Below are 22,201 nucleotides of genomic sequence, written 5' to 3' on the forward strand. Positions count from 1 at the left end.
GACTGTGGGCTCGCTAGCCTTGAGAAAGAAACGGTCGACGCGTCAAACGCTGTGCGCGCACGACATAGCCGACGCGCATTGGAGCATCACATGACTGGGCAACCGGTTACGATTGAACGCCAGTAGTTGTAAGTAATGCCTGCGACGTTAGATTTAATCTTAAAAGCGACCTGACCAGCCATATCAGGTATAATCAAAGTTCGATATGTCGCGGTAAGCGTGCGCTGCGATGCGCGCGAGCCATATCGCCTTTCTTGCGCTACGTTTCCCGTGCACTTGTAATTTTCATGCAAACAGGTTTGAGTTAGTAATAAAGGAATAAAAATATGCTCTCTGCGTTAAAAATGTACGTTACTGTGGCAGCATTTAACAGTGACTTTTTTAGGGAAATTATTGATACCATTGCTTAGGGCATACTGGCTGTGCTGCGAGAAATATTGGATGCCTTGAATGTCAAAAGTAGTAAAAAAATATGCTCTTGCATTGAAGTTGGGAGTTATGCAGAATACTCTACCAAGCTTCAAAGTAGCTCATTTTCATCCTTGTGGTATGCAAACTTTTGGCAATGAACACCTGCACGTATGAGTACTAAGTTGCTGTGCCAGGCAAGATAAAACATAAAAAAAGCCAAAAATGTTCAAATTTAAGTAAAAAAAATGCTTAACTTGTTGCCATGGTGACAACACTGCAAAAGGAGGTTGTCCAGTGCGATACAGCCAACCAGCTAACCTACTTTGCATTGAAAGCCCATTGAAACCCATCTTCCCCTCCGTTTGGTTTGCAAAGGGGGTATGTACTCTTCACGGAGGAGCTGAAAATGATGTTTTCTGGAAAGAGAAAGGCTGTAAAAGGCACTCCAATTTCAAGGCAAGGCCTTGCAGAAGCCCCATGTTCAAAAGGACATGAAAGGCTGCAACCGTGGCGACTTTTGATAAGTGAAACCTATGTTGCAACTTTGGAAGCCGTTTTCTCAAAACAGTTTTTTTTGCCACCTATGTCGCTTGTTCCAGGGATGTCTTCGTGACCACTGGGTCTATTTTGATTCCATTTCTTGCATTGCATTCCTTGATGAACAGTTCAGGTCGTGACACTTTTGGTTTTCCAGATTTGTTTTTTGTGACTTTTTTATTCAAATAGTCGTTCACAGTCGACATGCCTGTTGCACATTAACCTCTAAAAAAAGAAAACTAAAAAATATTGTTTTGTAAAAAAAAAAATTCTAAAACTGTCACGACCTTGCCCATTCATTTGGGAATGCAAAGCACTTCGAACAAGTTTTCTGTCGTGTTTTATAAGTCGCTCAAGCTCGGTACAAGCGGAACAGAAAGAAAATTTAATAAATAAAAAAGTTATCAAAATATTATCTTGAAATTTTTATGGTGTTATCACAGAAGCATTTCCAGTTGCTGTGCCAATTTTCATCAAAATCCACTCAGAAATAAAAAAGTTGATTTTGAAAGCCACGTCCCCCCTTAACCGTGGTTAACTGTGCTCGTGTAACTAGGGTATTAAACACTAAGAGGCAAACTACGATTCCAAAATGGAATACCTGCGAAGACAAGACTCACTTGGTGACGCCCGGCACCGCTCCAACTGTACACGCCCGTGATCTCTTGAGACTGTTGACCAGGCTACTCTTGCCCACGTTGGGGTAGCCTGCATAGCAAGTGGATACACGCCACTGAAGACACCACGAGAACTCAACAGGCCAAGAAAATGGAAAGCGCTCAGAGAATTAAGTCTAAAGGAAACACAGGTGATGCTTTGAAGAGAAAACACAACTTCGTTTAATTTGAAAGAACTAGGATTCAGTATCTCACTCAGTTCCATTAGAGCCACAAAAGATGTTTTTTTAACAAAAAAAAAAAAGTATTTAAAAACTTTCAAATTTCGCTCCACAGTGACGTGTTATGAGCAAGAATGACGTCATACGGGCCAAGAATAAAATATAATTTTCAGTGCGTTAACTGCGCGTTAGCATTCAAGTGATGCGGTCAAATGTAACTAGAGGCCCCATTACAGACGTCCAGTCATGTGCCGTCGCAACAGGTCAGTTAGGCGGCCGCCAATCGCACAAACAAGGTTCCGTGACGTTATAGAAAAGTTGCGGGAAATTGGCTAGGGGGTCGCCACGGCTTCACACGTTTTTTTTAATATCTCCGTTATTTGTTCGAAGATTGCGATGATATTGGTATCATTGTTATCGGGACTAAGCAGCCTTTCTAATAAACCCAACTTGTATTTTGTCTTAATGGCTCCTCCTCCACACTTTCCAAGTTCAGTGCACTTACCATAAGCATCTATTAAGTATCCCTTATAGGCACAAAGAATTCGGGGTTTAGTGCGAGAGTTTTAAGTGCCTGACCTCGTAAAATCGCATCTGCTGTTCTGTCAGAGTATGAAGCTTGTCAATTTAGGACCCAGAGTGAAAGAATGTCTTCGCCTCCTAATCATGCTGAATTTCCATGGATTTTAGCGCCGCTCCCTCATCATGAATAAGCAACAACAATGCTTTCAACTTCTACTGCGACAGATACTAACTGAAAGCCCACAAATATTACCGCAACTTGCAGATGCTTTTGTCCAGACCAGCCTTGCAACATCAGGTGTCGAGTGTGGGGAAGTAACTGACTGGTCACCACCGTTTCCCTTACTACGCAGCTCATTTTGTTGAAGTCTGCGTTAAAATTGGCACAGGTTCTAGCCCTCCAACAAGGCAATCTTTCGAACAGAGTTATGCTCTACGTTGTCTTTGTGGTTTCTTTACTGCAGACAGCAAGGTGTTCTCCAATGCACGTTTAACATCAACGCAGGGGTATTTTCTTTCGTTTCTCTTTTGCAGCAGCATCTTTCAGACCCTCAACCTGCTCATAGAAGCTCTTTCACCCCAACTGCGAGCAGCTAGAAATTTCCTCCAAGTGAAGCTTCCCTGCATGGCAGTCTCTAACGCGAACTGAAACTTTCCTGGCTACAAATCCGCAGAAGGGTTGTTCCACTGGCAAACTGAATGCCAATGTGGCCTTCCTTCCAGATGAAAGGGTGTGCGCACTTACCAACCACGCCGACTGTAATGCAGGTTTGGATGCCCTGGTTGCGGCAGTAGTTGCCCAGGATCTTCAGCAGCAGCTGGGCTCCCAGGCAAGCACGGGTCTCCGACTCAATGGGGGTGGCCTTCTTCTGAGACTGCACACGTGGAGGTCAGCACATCGAAGATCAGTACAGAGTCTTACACATGACACCATGCATTGCAATCAAGCAAAGGCTGCTAATACATAGCCTGGTATTTACGTCAACGGCAGTGGCAGTGCAAATGTTTGTTCATGTTCCGAAGCATGAATGTGCTATTTTTGTCTCCAGGTGCAACAGAAGGTTGGGAAAGGAAGTTGCTCAAGGAATCAATCACACTGTAAGGCCCCGGCGAAAGCAGGGAGGAATTTTCTGTTTTGATTACCGATACTGCCAATATGCTGAGTATATATAGTAAATCCAAAGAATGAGGTCAGCAGAATTGCTGTCAAAGCTGCTTCTTTTTTTTTTTTTTTTTTTTTTTCAGTTGAATTCAAATCATCCCAAAAAATCAAAAAATCAACCCTCTGTGGTATTTCTAGGCGTAGAAGCGGTTCCAAGTGAATACTCTCTTATATTTAAATTCTACTTGGCACCATTCCCCCTTCTCTCTTAGTCTCTGTCGTTGGCACTGTGTTTTTTTGTTATTTACATTCCAGTGCAAAAAAACTGTTGCTCCTTACAAGCAACTGTCTCTCCTGCCAAGTTTTCCAGCCCCGCCATCTGTGCACCCCTTTCAACAATGAGTGGCTAGCTGACTAGCCAACAGCAAAACAGGCCATTGAAACCAGAGTAACTCAATACACACCAATTGCAAAACTCCCCATAGGCCTCCCCCCCCAAACTTGTATCGAAAAGAGGTCTACGGTTGGACCCCTGCTCTGCAGGCAAACAGGGACAAACTGACTAACCTGCCATCTGTCAACAGAAAGTTGAAGTAGTACTCAAGCGGTTGTGGCTGCTGTTGTAAGCCATAGAAGAAGAACTGAGGAAACACGAGTACGCATTACCTAACTTAATGTCTTCTAACTTGAAAATCAAAGTTTCATTTTAGCAAGTTGTGTTACTAAGTAAACATTCAGCAAAGCTTGGTTTTCGTCCCCTGGGTGGTGTGGTCATTGATAAACTGGTCCCTCAGTTACAACAAAGCAGGAGAGCTCGCAAATGGTGTACACTGAAGAACTCTGATCTGAACCCACCTCTCCTTACACTTTCTGCCATGAGGCAGGCACTCACCAGGTGCTGCTTCTGTGCCTGCGTGGATGCCTTGAAGGCGACGGTGGGAAGCTCTCGGCGCAGGAACCGCAGCCACCGAGTCAAGTTCTCACGAGGAATCAGGTCTGCGGACCAGACGTAGGCACACTCACACGTCACGTCACTCGCCAAACACGGCCAGTATCGAAGCCTAACCTCCTGCTTTGCTGCAGGGCTATAGCAGCACAGACAAAGTGGAAGCTGGTATTCCTCAACACTACAACAGTACTAACACAATTTGACCAATTCAGTGCACGGAAATCTAGCACGGGGAAAAAAAACTTCACCATACCCTTCCTAAGGAAAGTTGAGAGAAGCGTGGAAATTTTCTGACATCGAAATTGCGTCAAAAGTGTGTCAAAACCTTCGCTAAAAGTGCATCCAATCGATCATCAAACCTTCAAAGACTCAATTTGTAAACGAAGGACAAACTCATGTGGCAATTTTTCTTGCACTAAGTAAACACATCTACGAACTATCTAAATGTATACTGGTAAGTGGTTTATGAGATAAAAGTACACTGTTGTACTCCTTCTTCATGAAAGATGTGTGTATTGTCTTAGTATCTAGAACTGTTCCTTTTTCGCAATTTTCAAGTAAACGTTTTGACACATTGGAAGCCCGATTTCACTCACATGTCCAGAGATCTTATCAGACCTTTTCGGTTGACCAACTGGTCTATGAGGAAATGCATTAGCTTTCTGACAGGATGCCATCAATCCCAATAAGAAAGCTTTCGCTCTAAAACTAAAACAGTGACACAGGTGTGGACTAAGCAGAAGAGAACGCAGTATAAATACAATGGCACGTTAGGAGACAGTGACTACGAGCATTTATCCACGTGTGCTTCACATTAGACTTCCATTGCCACATCCCCCCCCCCTTCCTTTTGTTTAAATGAATGTTTTTTGCAATAACTAACCTGCTTATCGATATTATTGAAGTTTCCTTTTGGCATGCAAGATGGTTTCCAATGAAGTAAGTTTCCTCATACCAGCACTGTGGGTACAATTAACGTGGCATGCCAGTGTAAAAACTGCCTTGCACGACTTGTACGAATGAAGTTTGTCACATAGCTAAGGATAAGCAAAATCTGAACTTAAAGCGAGGATTCAAATTTTGGGAAGTCGCCGTGCATCACAGTACGACACACAGCTGGGACAACCAATACAATCCAACTAAGGTTTGAATTTGGGCTAGTTGGTACTTCATTGTACGGTGAAAACAGTGCTCGTGCCTGTGCACTTCTTTCCCTGTCTAGTTTAGGTTCTGCTTTCGCCATATAGTAACCAATACACACTGAGCTCGTTACTTTTTCCCAAAACTTTTGCCAAGTCGAGAAAAAGGGCTAAATGCGCAAATCTGTCCCCAACCATAGCTTGCAGGAAAATTCACGTCCACATCAATGACCAAATCTGAGACACAATACATTTCCAAAGTTATGGTTGTTTAAATTTTGCAGCATTCTGTCTATTTCTCACACGGCCGCAGATTAAAACTAGACCATTTTTCTCTCCTTTTTACAAAAGCACACACTCAAACTGTTTGGTTTCCTGCGACTACAAAACCAAATACCAAGTTGACTGTAGACCTGCAGGAATCCGCTACCATGACAAAGAACAGACACAGTTTAGTGCAGCTGGGTAGCAGAGCAGCTGAGCAAAAGAGGAACCAGCAGAGCAAGAAAGCGAGAGAGAAAGACTCGTACCGATCTTGTTGAGAACGAGCACTAGGCGTTTGCCCTTGGACTGCACAAGCTGCTCCAACTGAGGGCTGCGTGTGCCGAGCGGGTCCCTGGCATCAAGAACCTGCGGCAAATGATGCGGACACTCCAGTCAAAAAATAGCTTCAGATTGAGAAATGGCTTGTCTGCAGCTTAAAGGAGCCATGAAGAGAAAATACAACTTCATTTAATTTGCAAGAACTAGGATTCGGTATCTCACTCAGCTCCATTACAGCCACAAAAGATGTTTTTTTAACGAAAAAAAGCAAGAAGTATTTAAAAACTTTCAAATTTTGCGCCACAGTGACGTGTTATGAGCAAGAATGACGTCATACGGGCCAACAATGAAATATAATTTTCAGCGCGTTAAGTGCACGTTAGCATTCAAGTGATGCGGTCAAATGGAACTAGAGGCCCCACTACAGACGTCCAGTCATGCATCGTCGCGATAGGTCAGTTAGGCGGCCACCAATCGTACAAACAAGGTTCCGTGGCGTCATAGAGAAGTTGCGGGAAATTGGCTAGGGGGTCGCGACTGCTTCACACGTTTTCTTTAATATCTCTGTTATTTGTTCGAAGATTGCGATGATATTGGTATCATTGTTGTCAGGACTAAGCCGTCTTTTTAATAAACCCAAATTGTATTTTGTCTTCATGGCTCCTTTAACAACTTCCGCTTCCCAAGTACTTCTGGCTACAGCACAAAGCGGCACCCTTGCCACAGTGCTTAGGGGTCGATCTCAAATGTACACATCTTGTTCGTCTTCGCGACAACATCGTGGTACGAATATGTATAACCAGCTCGCACTTCAAAGTTGTCTGTCTTGAGTGTTTACCTGCGCAACCCCGATCAAATGATGCAGAAACTGGCAGCACACCCAATGTCAGAGCACTTTTCATCACAGGAGGCGGCACAAATCACTCCGACAACTCTGCCGAATACCAGCCAGATTTGACAGCTTTCCCTGGCACACTACGGAGCCGCAGGTCACGCACGGCACGTAGAATTATCAAACCACAGAACAACAAACAATGCTAGATTTTTTTGTCTCGTACGGCACCTAAAGCATTTGCCTTAATAAAAAAAAAAAAATCAAACAACCCTCTAACGAAACGACAACAATGGGGGATGGCGAAGCTTTTCAAAATCAAGTCCAACACCAAACAAACCGACCCGGAAGTGAGCACCTGTTTTTTATCGGGACAGTTTACTGCACTGCGATTGTGCTCCCTGGTGGTTTACAGATACGGGCATTCCATGGCTTTCCCTAGCGTTCACCCGTCATTGTTGTTAGACAGGGGGGTGCATTTTCTGTCTTATTTTGCACCTTCACGCACCCCTCCCCAAATCCAATCTGCTTCGACCGTGCAGTGGAAGCAATCGGATAGGCGTCGGCTTCATGACACGAGGGACCCAAGCCTGATTACGACCACGGGAAACATTTTAATTCTGTTTTTTTCACTCCAGCCGTGATCATCATCATCGGCGGGTAAAGTTGGCTTTCCTGCAGTGCGTTTTGACTGGACTACAGACGATATCGGTGAGAGGCTGAAAGCACTGCTTAAAAGAAAAGTCATGCACCCCTCCGTCTAATGACGACAATGGTTGAACGCAAAGCTTTCTCGAGATGAATTCTTTGGTAGTCTGACTTTGCACCGAGTTTCAACCACATCGAAATGCATCAATTGGATATATACCGGCTTCACAACGCAAGGGACTCAGGTTCGATTCCCGCCACAAGAAGTGCTTTTTTTTTTTTTTCACTTCACCGGGCGTTTTCGTGTCACAGGCGCCATCAGTGCTAACACTAAAGCTTTGCTTTAGAAATTAATCGGCTAATCCACTTTGTGAAGGCAGTTGACCAGCGAAGCTGCAGTGGTGGCACGAGGTTACAACAGCACACCACCCTTTACCCTTTAAATTCGACCACCCTTTAGATTAATCTTTTTCTGGCCGCAGCTTCGTTGCCATTGCTACGCCGTTCCACAGGCCATTCCGTATTCTGAATTTCTCCTCCACTCCACGTGTTTCCTCCACTCGGTCGAGTGGAGGATACGGCAACACCTCCACTTGAGGTCTCAACGTATTTCATAAACGTGGTGATGCTGATCCTCCGAGGAAATCCTCCATTTCGAGCGACCCTCAAGATCGCAGTTTCCGAGGGGGAGCGAAAGGCATCTGGAGGCGAGGCTGTTTGCAAATTTCTATTCAAGACATGAAAGTACGCCTGAATAATATAGCTTTATAACGTTTTTATTTTCTGTTAAGTAATTATGCAGGTATTTTAAGAAATATTACTTGGTGTGATTGTGCGGAGCACAAAAATGACATGACCAAGGTGGACACAACTAGAAATAAGTGTTTTCTGGCATGGCCACACTGCAGCCATACTTCGGCAGCAGACGAAAAATCTGTTTTATTTTTGTGTGCGCTGCTCCAGGTATCTCGTTGTGTCTCTCTTTCTTTCTGATCTTATCGATTACTACAAGTTTCAGCGCTCCCACTCCGGACGACAGCCAAGATAACAATGTCAGCGGAAGGGCTGGAGGTGTACGGCAGTTTGTTTTCATGCAACACGAGTGCACATCATCGGCCTGAATTGCCGACACAATGTTTGTTCACAGTGTTTGTTAATTCTTTGGTCTTTGCTGTTCACGCCACAATCGGCAGCTAAAGGCCCACATAATGTTCAAATTACAAAGTATTGCGTGTGTAATTTGGATGGCATCACGGTAAACACGGTAAAAATGTCCCCATTCGACAGAACGCAAGCGCGAGGTAGCAGACGAGCACGAAGCGATGGGCACCTGGAGGGGGCGGAGCCCCGCAGCGCAGGCAGCTCAAAGAAAAAAGAAAAAAGAAAACTGCGCTTTGGAGCAGACGACACGCTCGCTCGCTTCGATACGGCAATTGTCTGCTTCATACACACTCTAAGCAGATTACGTTAGCCGTGTCATAGGTAAGTGTGACACCTTCATTACAAAGTGATAACTTGCAGTACATGACAGCGACAACCTTGCCATTGCGAGGATAAATACAAGTCCGCACAGACATCTCAGAGCTCACCCGCCGTCGCAGAAAACATCCTGATACGTCGAATTACGAGCTCCTACCAAGGCCTGACGACAAGACTTGTCGGCGGTGACCAGTCGACGAGGCACCAGTCACAACTCGAAATGTCTCAACACCATAACACCGCAACGTAACCAGCCGCTGCAACGCAGGGGGCAGTGGGTGGCCGTGGTTGCTGGCGTTTGGCTTGATGGCTTGAAGGGAAGTCACCTCGGCAGCTCCAGCATTGATCGATTTGGTAAAGCGGTACCTCGACAGGAATTCGCTCTCGCTGAAGTGCTTGAAGGGATTCAGCCGGTACCTTATGCGCTGACATGGCAAATTCACGGCGCATAGATCCCCTAAACCATCATTAAATGCCTCGTCAATGCGGAATACATGCTCCGTGAGCTCTGCAAAAGAGGTGAGCGAGCAGAGCCAGCTCGATCCGAGAGGAGCGCAGGCGGCCATATTGAAAGTAGTACTGGAGGGCTGCTTCAAGGTAGCACAGACGGTACCTTGGAGTGGCTCCTCCGTTAGAGTAGACCCTCGAGTGGAGGTTAGTTTAGGAAACCAAAACTCGCTTTTAAAGGTCTGCTCGACTGGAGGCTCGAGTGAAGGAGTGGTTGAGAATACGGCGGTCAGCATTTCGTGCTTGCTCCTCCTCCCGTGCCAGCGAATCAACAAGGCACTGACGCTTGCGCTTGGCGTCGTGGCCCCATTTTGCTTTCCGGGCTCGGTATCGAGCCTACAGCAACAATTACCTTTCGGTGGCATGGGCGCAATCTTGATCTCAGACCCCCGCATCAGCGATTCCCACTGCTGCTCGTGCCGTCGTTTTTCATACGAATGCTCAATTAGCTGCAACAATGTTGCAACCCCTTTTGTGGCTCACCAACTATGTCATAAACACGTGAACGTGATGTTCGTTTCCTCTTTGTGGCTTGGCGCCCCTCGCAGTCAGTTTCTTTCGCACCTGCGCACTCAAATACTTCGAGGATTTTCTGCTTGCTCGCACACAGACAGTCTGCCATAGCCGTAGCCATAGCCATAGCCGTAGAAGCCCCAGTGAAGCCCCCGCAAGGCCCGCTCGCGCTCACCTGCAGCACGACATCGGCGCCTTCCACAACTTTGCGCAGCTCCTGGTAGCTTGTCCGGTTGGCCAGCTCCTTCAGCACATGCTCTTGGCCAGTCTTTTCCAGATGCTCCCGCAGCATGCTCTGCGCGAGGGGACATAACCACAGCAGCCTCCAAGGTCAGACTATTAGCTGCTAACCACAAGGGGGTAGCCCTCACTTCACCAAAAAATTGGTCACAAACTGGCCGCACTTGCGCTCTGGCCGCTCAAGGTCATTGCGACGCGATGAATTACCTTTTGAGACGTAGCAAGGCTTTTGCTCTAACAAAAAAAAAGCAATCTCACTGTGCAGTTTATCGAAACTCCCTACTCTTACACCCAGCAAATGCCCTTGCATAATGATTTTGTATGTGGCTTCAAAGAACACCCCCCCTTTTCTCGCTCGGCATATCCACAATTCTGAAATTTCCACGCCCGTGCACAAGCGTTTTACACACGACAAAGCTGTGTAGGTTTTCCTTTTTGACACAGTTGAAGTAACCCACCCAGTGACCTACTGGAGACATCACTGCGGAGTGCGCTGAACAGCACCACTCACTAAAAAAAAAAGAGACAATTACAGCCAAAAGTCAAAGGTCCCCATAAGACTTCTTGCGTTCTGCATAGCTCTAAAACAGGTCTGTGGTCATGGCAATAGCGTGCGCAATGGAATTACTGTGCCAGGGTCCCTGGCATATGCACTGCATGAGCTTTTTTGCATGTGGCCTTTTAGAGGTAGAAACTGACCAAAAAGACCAGTGTCATACACCAGGTTTAGGAAAAGTTGTGCAAGTTATGCAGACATGCAACATATTTTAACAATGGGAATTTTAATAAGAGAAATGATCACAGATAAAACAGGATATCATGCAACAAAAGAATGTTTCCAAAAAGGCAAATAAACTCAGCAACAGCAAATCAAAGTCACTGTGGCCCAAACACACACACACACACTACTCTGCAACAGCCACTTGAGACAAAGGTCACAGTCCGGAATACAATGAAGGGTGCACAGAAGCCAAAACACCCCGAGAGCACAGAAGAAGGTGCGACTTGGGCTAGCTAAAGCAAGTTCAAAGTTTGGCTTCCAGAAATGTACTGAGCTTATTTTGCCCGGTTTCCCACTTTTTTCTTTTTATGCTCGGCCACATTCTTGATGTTCACAGCAGGCGTCAAGTCGCACCTGTACCGTCCACACACGCAATGTGATCCTCTACAGCGCTTGCTAGTTGCATAATCAGCAGTACCAAAATGCTGCAAATCTTTATAATCCTTACACCTTGTACTGTATCTTTACACTTTAAATCTTTGTTGAGTCTGAAGGCACATGACAAGTCTGCCCACTGCAATAAAAAATTTCAGTCGGTAGTCAGTGCCCAGTCCGTGTGCTCTCTCCTGCCATCTCATGGGCTTTTCTTTCTGTTTTCTTGCGCTCTTTTATGCCTGAGTATGCACGAACTGCCCCCGGCTACAATCTGTGCCACACCGCTCAGGTTCCCCTCCCAAAGAATATAAATAACCAAATGGCATGCGTCTTCCCCTGCAATACAAATGGTTCTTTCGAGCCAGTAAAATTAAAGACTATAATTAAAACAGCTTCATGTCTTCAAATAATTAGATCTAAGTTTGCAAGCACTTCAATAACGCACACGCTTTCTGTTTACCTAAGCAGTGTAGATATCGGTCTTGTTGGTTCATAACTTTCAAAAGTTTTGAATTAACATGATTCAACCTCTCAGCGCCATGTGTGTATACTCGTTCTTGGTCCCCACGCTTCTGCGTTACAGTTTAAAAACTTGCTCACTGCTTGCCCTTCATTTTGCCCTTTCCAAGTACCCATCAAGCGTAGTTTTTCACAAGATGCCTTGAACAGTTTACAGTAAGCAGCTGCTGAAAGGGAAGGAAGGTAAGGAAAGGGAGACAAGAGAAGGAAGATGAGGGAAGGAAGACGAAGATGAGGGAAGGCGGAGGATGCACACGCACGCTGATGCCCAGGCCCTCGTACTGCGCCTGCCGCCGGCTGGCGTCGGCCTCCAGCTGCCCAAGGTCCCGGTGCTTGTTCTGCTGCTGTTGACGGGCCTCCTTCTGGCGCTGCTGATGCTCTTCCCGCATCCGCTGCTGCAGCTGCGCCTCCCTCAGCAGCTCGCCCTTGAACGGCAGGCTGTTGGGGATGCCCGGGTCTTTGGGCTTGTCTGCAACACAGCCACCGAGCACCACACATATACCACGCATTCTTCACCCCCTGAGCAAACATTTACTCGAGTGAACAGAACATTGCGATAGTCGTGATGTGTACATACGTGCAGTTGCACACGTCACGTGTACATTCGTACACACCATGACCTGCTCCTTTGTATGAAACAAGGACGGGTGATCACCACGCTCATCAATGTGAAAAGCAAAGGAGCGCAATTCAACTCCTTACGAGAGACAGAGCAATAGGATGGCACCTCACTGTTCCCGTTGAGGAGCCGATCGTGTACCCTGTCCCCGAGAGCAACTACGATACACCATCCACCACAGTGAAGTGCCCCCTTGCGTTAGAGAGGAGCATGTTAGAGGTGTACACTTGGACCATGCAAAGAAATAACGAGATGAAATATTTCATTTCACGCGCTACTACGACTACATGAAATGAGGTTCTGTATAATGGCTACTGGTTAATTCAATATCTTCATCAACTACATTTTGTGCGATTACGGATGACAGTTACAATGCTTTCATTCTGCGCTTGATTATTTGGCTTTCTGCTGTAATCCACTGGCTTGGTACATTACGACTGTAGTATAATCGCAAATAAACAGCAACAATCATTTCGCAAGTTCGATTCTTGCCGTAACATGTTTTTTGTCGTGTGCTTACAGATGTTCTCAACAGCACTTTTTTAGTACTTGAGCAACGTAAAGTGCGAGTAAAATTATCAAGCGCTTCTATGTTCACTTCCAATGTAATTTTCCCCATTAATTGTAGACCTAGAGGCACGAAAAATGCTGCTGTAGACTGCACCAACACACCCGAGGCACTTTAGAAGAAAATCGGCAGCCTGCTGCTGGCACCTCCCCAAATGTTTCAATTGTGTACAGTTAAACCTGGATGTAACGAAGGTGACAAAAGTTCGCAATTTTTCGTTACATCCAGGTTTTCGTTACATGCAGGTTTCGAATTAAGGCTCGCGGAAATGAAGCAGAAACGAAGCCGAAATGCGAGAAATCAGTGAAGGTAAACTCACCCTTCATGGATTTATTTCACCGCAAAAAAAAAAAAAAAAAAAAAAAGACTGCGTGAGTTGTGCCTCCTATTTTGGCACGAGCTCGGGCACTACTACACGGCACTCCAAAGAAGCAAGGTCACTTAACTCCGTATTAACAAACGTAACTTAAGTATCACTGAAGTCACAAGAACCAAACTTTTGCTGAAAGGGTGCCTCTTTGCGAACTTGATGCTGTTTACCGCCCTAAAGATTGTTGAGAGGGTGTGAGCTGGGATACTGTACCAGGCGGAAACATTCTGATTTCTCGCCAGCGGAGACGCCATTTAAAATTGGGCCCTTTTCTTGAAAAGACACAACTTTTCGGTTTCTAGCAGCAGCACTCATCACCGACGAACCGATACCACAGATAGAAGTTGAGACGAGCGAATACACGCCGACAGGATTGCCTAGCACCTCAGAACTTAAGTCTGGAACCGAAACCGCACTCACACGTGGAAACGCACGGTAGTTAGCGGTGCGGGTAAAAAAACAATAGCGTGAAGGGTAGTTACTTTTTCTAGCTGGTGTGGTGTCACGCTACACAAGCAAAACCAGAAGTGACTGCTACGTTAGCCACCAGATGGTGCTAGCCCCACCGTTCATCATCATCATCATCATCATCAGTATCATCATGACGAATTTCGTGTTAAGGCGATTCCAGGCGTTTTCATTGCTGCTGGCTCCTTACGGTGGTGCTAGTATTCGCTAAATTAGCTCATTTCTCCAGCCGATTTTTGAGTAAAAGTGCAGAAAACAAGGACTGATCAGCTCGCCGACTTCGTTATATCAAGGTTAACCACCGCGACGTTTCGTTACGTAGAGATCGCAAACACATGGGCTTCAATGCGGGTGGCAATGGGGAATTGAAAAACTTCGTTAAATCAAGGAATTCGCTACACAGAGGTTCGTTACATCCAGGTTTAACTGTAGTAACATCATTTAAAAAACAAGCATCAACACAAAAGAAAACGTGCAAAGGAAAGTTTGACATCCACCTGAATGCATCATACGGCTACAAAGGAAAGCTATAGTGCATGTGCAGTGCACGGGCCCGGGCCGGCCCGAAAGCCAGAGCTCGGCCCGCAGGCCAGGCTCGGGCCGGGTAGCACACATTTTCTCGGGCCCAGGCCGGGCTCAGGCTTTAACCGAAATTTCTTCGGGCCCTGCCGGTCCGCTCCGGCCCGGGCAGTTCCTGAGGCCCGGCTATCCTGTGCCACAAATTCTAAATTGTTGGCAAGAGAAAGTTTTCTTGTTGATATTTCAGGTAAAGTGAAAACAAAAAAAGGAAGTGCTAATGCACTACTGCGCCGTTAAAAGATATGATAAAAAGACTACTGCACTTAGAAAGCCTTCACATAAATAAAAGAAACGTCTGGGTTCCATCAACTTAGTGGGAGACAGCGGGCCAGAAAATGAGGGCACTCCAGCCACAGACTACAACATGATTGTATTTTCTCTCTCTTTTTCAAACTAAAACAAACAGAACAAACGTGACCTGGATTTTGCAGTGTGTGCAGAGTTTGAAGAACCAATTTTCTATGTAGAGCCCATGATTTTTTCACGCAAGAATTTTTTCAGAGCCATGACTAAAGGCGAGAAAGAACAGAAGCGCAGATAAAATCATGCTGCCAATGTAACTAGAGGGAAAGACAAAAATCAAATGGTGAAATCAGACGCATTGTCTGATCAAATTTCAGCAAGGAATGGAAGAATGAAAGGTGCAATATCCGTTGAAGAATTGCAATAATAAAAAAATCCACTTACTCGGAAGCATTTAAGGTATCCTCGGGTGTGCCTTGATTTCGAAGACTGGCAAATGAAGTGGCAAATGAAGTTACACGACCACCCAAAATACAGCTTCTAAGTGAGGACAAGTTGTACAAAGTTCGATCCAAGTGTAAAGGAAATTTACATCTAAAGTAGTCATATTCGCTTTGTGCTTACGCTTTTTAGGTTAACAGCAAACTTCTTCAAGTTCATGTTAATATCCTGTCGAACTAGGGATGATGTTTAACAACACTCTGGCGGGCTCGGGCCGGGCTCGGGCTGGACTCGGGTTCAATTTTTACAAATTTCTCGGGCCCGGGCCGTGTCTGGGCCATGTCTCCATCGGGCCGGGTCGGGCCGGGCCTAGAAATTGCAGCCCATGCACTGCTCTAATACAGCTTCCTCAGAAACTCCGCAGTTGAAGCCGTATGGCTGCATACAGGTGGATGTCAAACTTTCCTTCGCAGAAACTTACTCCACCTTGGGGATTTCCCCTGAATCTGGTCGATTAAAAGAAAACGTGTAAATAAAAACTTTTAAGTATGAAGAAAGATCCTGACCAGGGTTCGAACCCCGGCTATGCTATGCTATGAGGTAATCTTTGGATGGGAAGGATGGGTGAAAGGGGCCCGAAACTGTCTGACATGGGGTGTTGACCCTTATCAGGCCCTTGAACCCCGGTTTTTCGCGCGAAGAGAGTGCTCTCTCCACTACGCTACGGCATGGAGGGTTAACCGCTCACAGCGCCCCCAAACATTCGAACATTCGAGCCCACTCCCCCTTTTTTGTCTGATTTTCACACTTGTTGATGCCATCCTTTCATAATAAAGTTTATTCAATTCAATTCAGTACGTGACTCAGTACACGGGTTCTATGCCGTGTTTGAATTGTTGAACGGTTGAACAATTATTCTTGTTGTGCACTTTCGGGCAAACTTGCCGCTAGGAGAGCATTCAAGATGGCAGCGCGCATAACAGTTGTAGGATGAGCGAAGCAAGCGTGTTCGGGGACACTGTCCGCGTTGCGCCGCATTAAAGTCCCCTTTCAGCCTTTCGTCCCGACGCCGTATTCGAAGTGAAGACCCAATCTCCTTCAGGCGGACTTGAAAATAACGAAAGCACGACTGAGAACGCGACACTCGAGCGTCTACGCGTCGCCAGCGAGAATGCCGCCACGGGTGCCCATCGCGGACCGAAAACTAATCGTAAGCCTCAGCGACGAGGGCCTAAGTCAGCGCGAGATCTGCCTCCGCACCGGACGGTGTCGGACATCCGTGAACAGGATCATACAGGCGTACAGACGCGACGGCCGGCTCGCCGACGCCGAGCGTTCGGGGCGGCCCAGAGCGACGGACGACGAGAACGACGTGCTCATAGCCGCCGCGTACGCAGCCGACCCGTCCCTGACGGCGAAGGAAGTTCGTGCGTCGCTGTCACTGGACGTCTCCTGCGCTACCATCCAGAGGAGGTTACACGACGCGGGCCTGTATAACCACCGGGCGCGCCCCAACCATTCCCCGCCCGACCTGTCGGACGAAGAACGCCGTCAGAGGCTCGACTTCGCTCGGGCCGTCGGCCACTGGACGGTGGACCAGTGGCGCGAAGTAATTTTCACGGACGAGGCCACCTTCTGCACCCGGTAAGGCCATAAGGAGCTCAACTACGCTGCACAAAGTCAACAGTCTGCTCACTTCTTGCCCTGCTTCACTTCAGTTTGGCCTGGGATCACCTGAAGGTAATCCCAGTGCAGATTCACGGACAATTTTGGTTACACCTCGGGTAATGCTCCCGTGGCAGGCACTGTCAAAGCTGGTATGTGAGTCCGCCCCCAGTCATAAGAAGCGCTCACACAGTTCAGTTCTGTTAAGTCAAAGCACACAAGAGATGAACTTTTACGGAGCTCAAGGAACACTTTATTCCCCGGCTTCAAACATCCATGCTTCTATGAGATATTCATTAGTTGAACTCCTTTCTTGAAATGCACGACACCCTACGCAAGACAGCCATGCTTTCACGTTCTATGACCGCAAATACTCTACATTTGGATAAATCTGTGCAAATGGAGCTTTGGTGAAGTACGCAATGCTTTCTTAAAAACACTGCTTCCTCAACCACAGAAAAGTACTCTTCCGTGTGCTCATTCACACAAAAAATGTCGCAGGGAATAAAAAAATGGAGCTCGAAGTGTTTCAAATACACATTTCTGTGGCCACAGAATGAGTCAGCTACGGCAGACTCCAAGGACACAAGCACAAGATTTCTACTGATCGTATTAGCATGTCAGTCACAAAAGAGACACACTACATGTACCGGTGGCACAGTCACTGCTGCAGGTTGAGGTTGATTTGGCAAACATTACAAGAGTCATCTCACGAATGCAAGGAACTGAGATCAGGAAACGATGAAAAAAAAAAGTTAAACTTAAAACAAATTCTAAAAGAATGCCAGCGTCATTAAGACAAAGAACTAAAAATTAAGCACACTGACTTCTGATCAAATGATGATTAAACTGTTCAATGGGCAACTCATAAGAGGCAGTTATGGCCGCCCTACTCACGAACAAGGGTGAGTGATGGGGTAGTAAAAATGCAATCCCGCGCTCTCGAGAAGTGAATTTTTTCTGCGCACATTTGCAAAGCAACCACTAGCTTTGCTCAAACACACCAAGTGCATTCCCAAGACGACACCAGTCACATTTTTGATTCCTTCCTTTTCTGTTCAGGCACCTCCTGAGCTACACGCGGGGTCTGGCTTCAATCGGCCAAGGTGCCATAAGTGTCTGGGGTGCCATTAGCAAGGACGGCCTCGGACCACTGGTCCGCATCGAGGGGTCCCTCACGACGTCCCAGTACTGCGACATCCTCGAACACAAGCTACTACCGTACGTGCTCGACGGACCGTTCCCCGACGGGTGCTACCTGCTACAGCACAACCAGGGCTTTGTCCACACGTCCCTCACTGTCCGTGCCCTTTTGGAAGACAGGGCCATCCCCGAACTCGAGTGGCTATCGAGCGACTCGGACCTGAATCCAGTGGGGAATGTGTGGGCCTTCCTGAAAGAGCGGCTGGCGGAGCGAGACCTGAGCAACGCGACGCTGGATTCACTCTGGGCTGCGATATCGTCTGAGTGGGAGGCACTTCGGACACGGCCAGAGACCATTTCCTCGCTCTATTACTCCATGCCTCGGAGGGTGGCGCAGGTCATTGACACTGGTGGCAATTTCAGTGGTTACTGAGTGTGTTGAGTGCAACAAAGGGCGTCTGTGTCTCAGTACAAAAAGTTCTCGTTACGTCTTTCGCCTTTTCCGAGAAAAAATAAAGTGGCAGTTATTGGACGCCGTTTCCACCCCTGTGCACCCATCTCTCTGATGCACTACCCTCTGTGCATACTAATTTACAAGCAGATGTGGCAATAACTTGCAGGCAAGCAGCTTGTGCTAACCTTAAGAAAACTGTTAGGTGCAGAGGCAGACAAGTGCATCCCCATCCCCCCCCCCCCTTTTTTTTAATATCCTCAACCTCATTGCCCATATTACTGCCTTGCAACGTAAAAGTGATTGCACTCCTTATCAGTGCTCCCTCGTGTCACTAAATAAGCTTATTTAGTGACACTGGTGCTCACATACTCCTCAGAACGTACCCCTAATGTTATAAAAAATAATAAATTCAGAAATGTGCAACCGATGCTGCACCCGCTACGTGTGACGCTGAGCAATCGGTCTGGGCTGTCCTCAATGACCATAATTTTGTAATTTAGACAAGGCTTGTATCCTTTCTGTGTCGGCGAAGTATCATTGCTTCAGTTAGGGCATTTTTGCACATGGACAGCGGGTTGCTAATACAAGCGAAAGTATCATGTCAAATGTGGATACTTTATCGGATGTTTGCTTGTTGGGACATTTTCTGTCCTGATTTTTTTTCCCCTTCTAATTACGTTTACCTAAGCAGTTTACTACGAACGCGCCGCGCAGCATGGGCCGCTCGATTGAACGTTTAATTAACCGAGGTGCAGTTTATATTTAGTTCCACCCGTTAGCGGTCACTCACAATACTAAAAACCGCGAAGACGCTGCGTTTGAGTACGGAACACCAAAACCGCTATATTTTTACGCTGAATGCAACGAGGAACCGCCTTTTCGGGCGATAGCAGACGGCACGCTCCGCACCTGGCTTGGCTAGTGGCTAGACTCCGCTCTTGGCTTGACCGCGCAGCCGGCGGCGCGGCCCACACGGTCGTTCTCAACTGTTCACTGTGTTTACCTTGCTCGCGTGCGTTGTCGGCGCGTCAACACAACTCAATGTGCCCCCTTTTCTACGCTGCAACCGTAAATACTCCACCCGAAGTGTATTCTTTATTTGACAATCAATAAGCAAGGACCAGCTAGCGGGCACGACTTTCCGCGTTCACTGCGCGGACATGGGACCGCGTGTGCCACTCGAAGACCGAAAACTGATTGTGACCCTCAGCGACGAAGGCATCTCGCAGCGAGAGATCTGCCGCCGCACCGGGAGGTCTATGAGTGCGGTGAACCGAATCATACAAGCCTACAAATACGACAACGGCCGGCTCGTCGATGCCGACCGTCCCGGCCGGCCGAGGTCGACGGACGATACGAAAGACACGCTGATCGCTGCCGCGGTGGTGGCAGACCCTTCGCTATCGGCGAGGGACGTTCAGAAATCGTTATCGCTGAAGGTTTCCTGCGTGACGATCCGCCGAAGGTTGAGGGACGCGGGTTTCTGCAACCACGCGGCAGTGCCGAGGCCGCATTTGACGGATCGAGAACGGCAGCAAAGGCTCGAATTCGCCCGGGACGTCGAGTACTGGACCCCGGACGAGTGGCGCGAAGTCGTTTTCACGGGCGAGTCGAGTTTCTGCGCCCGATGGGACCAACAACGGCGCGCCTGGGGCCCCGTCAATACCAGGTATGCAGACGGTCAGTTTTGTGCTACTCTAGCAATAGCTGTGCTATATCCAAAACTTTGGATGGCTATAGATTTCACTTGCACAATTCTATTCGCCATTACCAAGTCCTAAGTTAGCAGGGTATTTTAATAACTTCGTAACTCTGTGCATTTTTTTTTTTATTGAACTGAGTGTCCTAATAGCGAAACAATAGTGATGACAAACCAGTGATAGAAAAAAAGGCCCTGTGATAAATACATCGCCCTTAAGCTGTACTGTACCTCGTAGGGAGGCAAAAATACCGTGTACAAAACTATGGGTACAAAAGCTTAATTGGTTAGAAGCAAATGAATGCTGGTTTGGGGTTAGACAGGACTTTGCTTTATGTCACGGTACTAAGCACGAAAACGATCGCATGGTTCAAAAAGGCGGAAATGCTGATTTGGGTTTGACATTACACTTTATTTCGTATTCTAGGCTGAAGTGTGTGCATGTGAACGAGCTTAGGCTGCACTATAAATTTCTAAGCTGCTTCACCTTTTGTCAAAACAGAAGTGACACGAATTTCAGTTTTGACAGCTGGCACACTGAAAGGGCTATGGGTGACTCAGAGCAGCCAATGAATCCATAGGCTCAGGGGCAATGTCATACATGCCCTTCATCGAAAAAACAAACTACCTTGTGCACAGCAGACTACCCCTGGTATTCTGAATTCCTTCTCTTATCAAGCATCTAGTCAAAAGGATTCTTGAAAGTAATTTTGGTTAACTGGTTGTGGGATTTAATGTGCCAAAAATACACAGGTTATGAGGTGTGCTGTACTGGAGGGCTCCAAATTATTTTGACCACCTGGGGATCTTTAACATGCGCCGAAATCTCGAACACACGGGCATTTTTGCTTTTCACTTTCATAAAAAAAGCGCCTGCCGCGGCCATGAATCGAACCCGCATCTTTAGGTAGGCTCAGCAACACAACGCCTTAGCCACAGAGCCACTGCAGTGGGTGAGATCCTTGAAAGTGATTTTTGCATGCTAAAGCATTGCGGTACCCTTATCCAAGTCGAGAAAACACATGGGGTGGAGGACTGACTCAGAATACGGCCATTAGTCTGCCAAACCAGACTTGCCTTTCCAGGTGGCATTCACGGACCTTGAGTCAGTGAATGCTTTTGGTAAAACACCGACGCTTTTGCCATCCGTATGTCCATTATTCCAAAGAAAGTTGCTGCATTTCCCTTTTTTTCCCTGTCAACTCAGGTACCTGTTGCAAGGCGAAGTCCCGAGCGGCCGCTGCGCAGTGGACGTCTGGGGCTCCCTCAGCAAAGACGGCCTTGGACCACTCGTTCGCGTGGAAGCATGTCTCACACCGTCTAAATACTGTGACATCCTCCAAGAGACCCTTCTACCTTACGTACTCGATGGACCGTTCCCCGACGGCTGCTACCTGCTTCAGCACAATGGAAGCGCGGTCCACACGGCTCCCGCTGTCCGCGCCTTGCTAGAAGACAACGCCGTCCGCGAGCTCGAATGGCCGGCAAACGGCTTGGACCTTAACCCGATAGAAAACGTGTGGGCATTTCTGAAGGAACGTTTGGTGGAGAAAGACCTGTGCGGTGCTGACGCGGATTCACTCTGGGCTGCGATATCGGCAGAGTGGGAAGCACTCCGTGCGCGTCCGGAGGTCGTCTCCTTGCTCTACCATTCCATGCCGCTGAGGATGGCCCAGGTGATCGAAACAGACGGAAATTTCACCGGCTACTGAACGCGCTTTGTGATAGCTTACACAGTGCTTTTTTTTTTGGCAGTGCAAGTCATTGCAAATTTGTGCCCCAGATTTAAATAAAAAGCATAATTTATGTTTCCACGCTTTTTTAGTGCCTGGTTCAAAAGCGTGTTTGGAGTGTGTTGCCTCTGTGCTTGGTTGCCTGTGAGAACTAATAGTTTTCCGCTGCTACAAAATGCTCTGCCAGCCCGTTTTGGTGTGGAACAGATCATAATGTAGCTAGGAAAAAAAGACTGGGTCCAGCTGACTCCTGAGCTGAAAAAAGCTGACTCCAGCATAAAACC

At 47.1% G+C, this 22,201-nt stretch overlaps 1 protein-coding gene across 1 annotated transcript in view; it reads right to left on the reverse strand.

Annotated features, from left to right (window-relative positions):
- Ns1 (Nucleostemin 1) overlaps positions 1-22,201 on the reverse strand; it is a 45,888-nt gene that overhangs the window by 20,529 nt on the left and 3,158 nt on the right. The window contains exons 4-9 of the mRNA XM_077690593.1: positions 12,196-12,404; positions 10,196-10,315; positions 6,029-6,128; positions 4,303-4,406; positions 3,054-3,183; positions 1,569-1,656 (exon numbers count right to left, since the gene is read on the reverse strand). Of these exons, the coding sequence (XP_077546719.1) occupies positions 1,569-1,656; positions 3,054-3,183; positions 4,303-4,406; positions 6,029-6,128; positions 10,196-10,315; positions 12,196-12,404 (751 nt within the window). The remainder of the gene's footprint in view (positions 1-1,568; positions 1,657-3,053; positions 3,184-4,302; positions 4,407-6,028; positions 6,129-10,195; positions 10,316-12,195; positions 12,405-22,201) is intronic.

Source organism: Haemaphysalis longicornis, unplaced genomic scaffold, assembly GCF_048455015.1.
Source record: "Haemaphysalis longicornis isolate Haplotype H1 unplaced genomic scaffold, Haemaphysalis longicornis Haplotype H1 scaffold_10, whole genome shotgun sequence".
In the NCBI taxonomy this organism is placed as follows: domain Eukaryota; kingdom Metazoa; phylum Arthropoda; class Arachnida; order Ixodida; family Ixodidae; genus Haemaphysalis; species Haemaphysalis longicornis.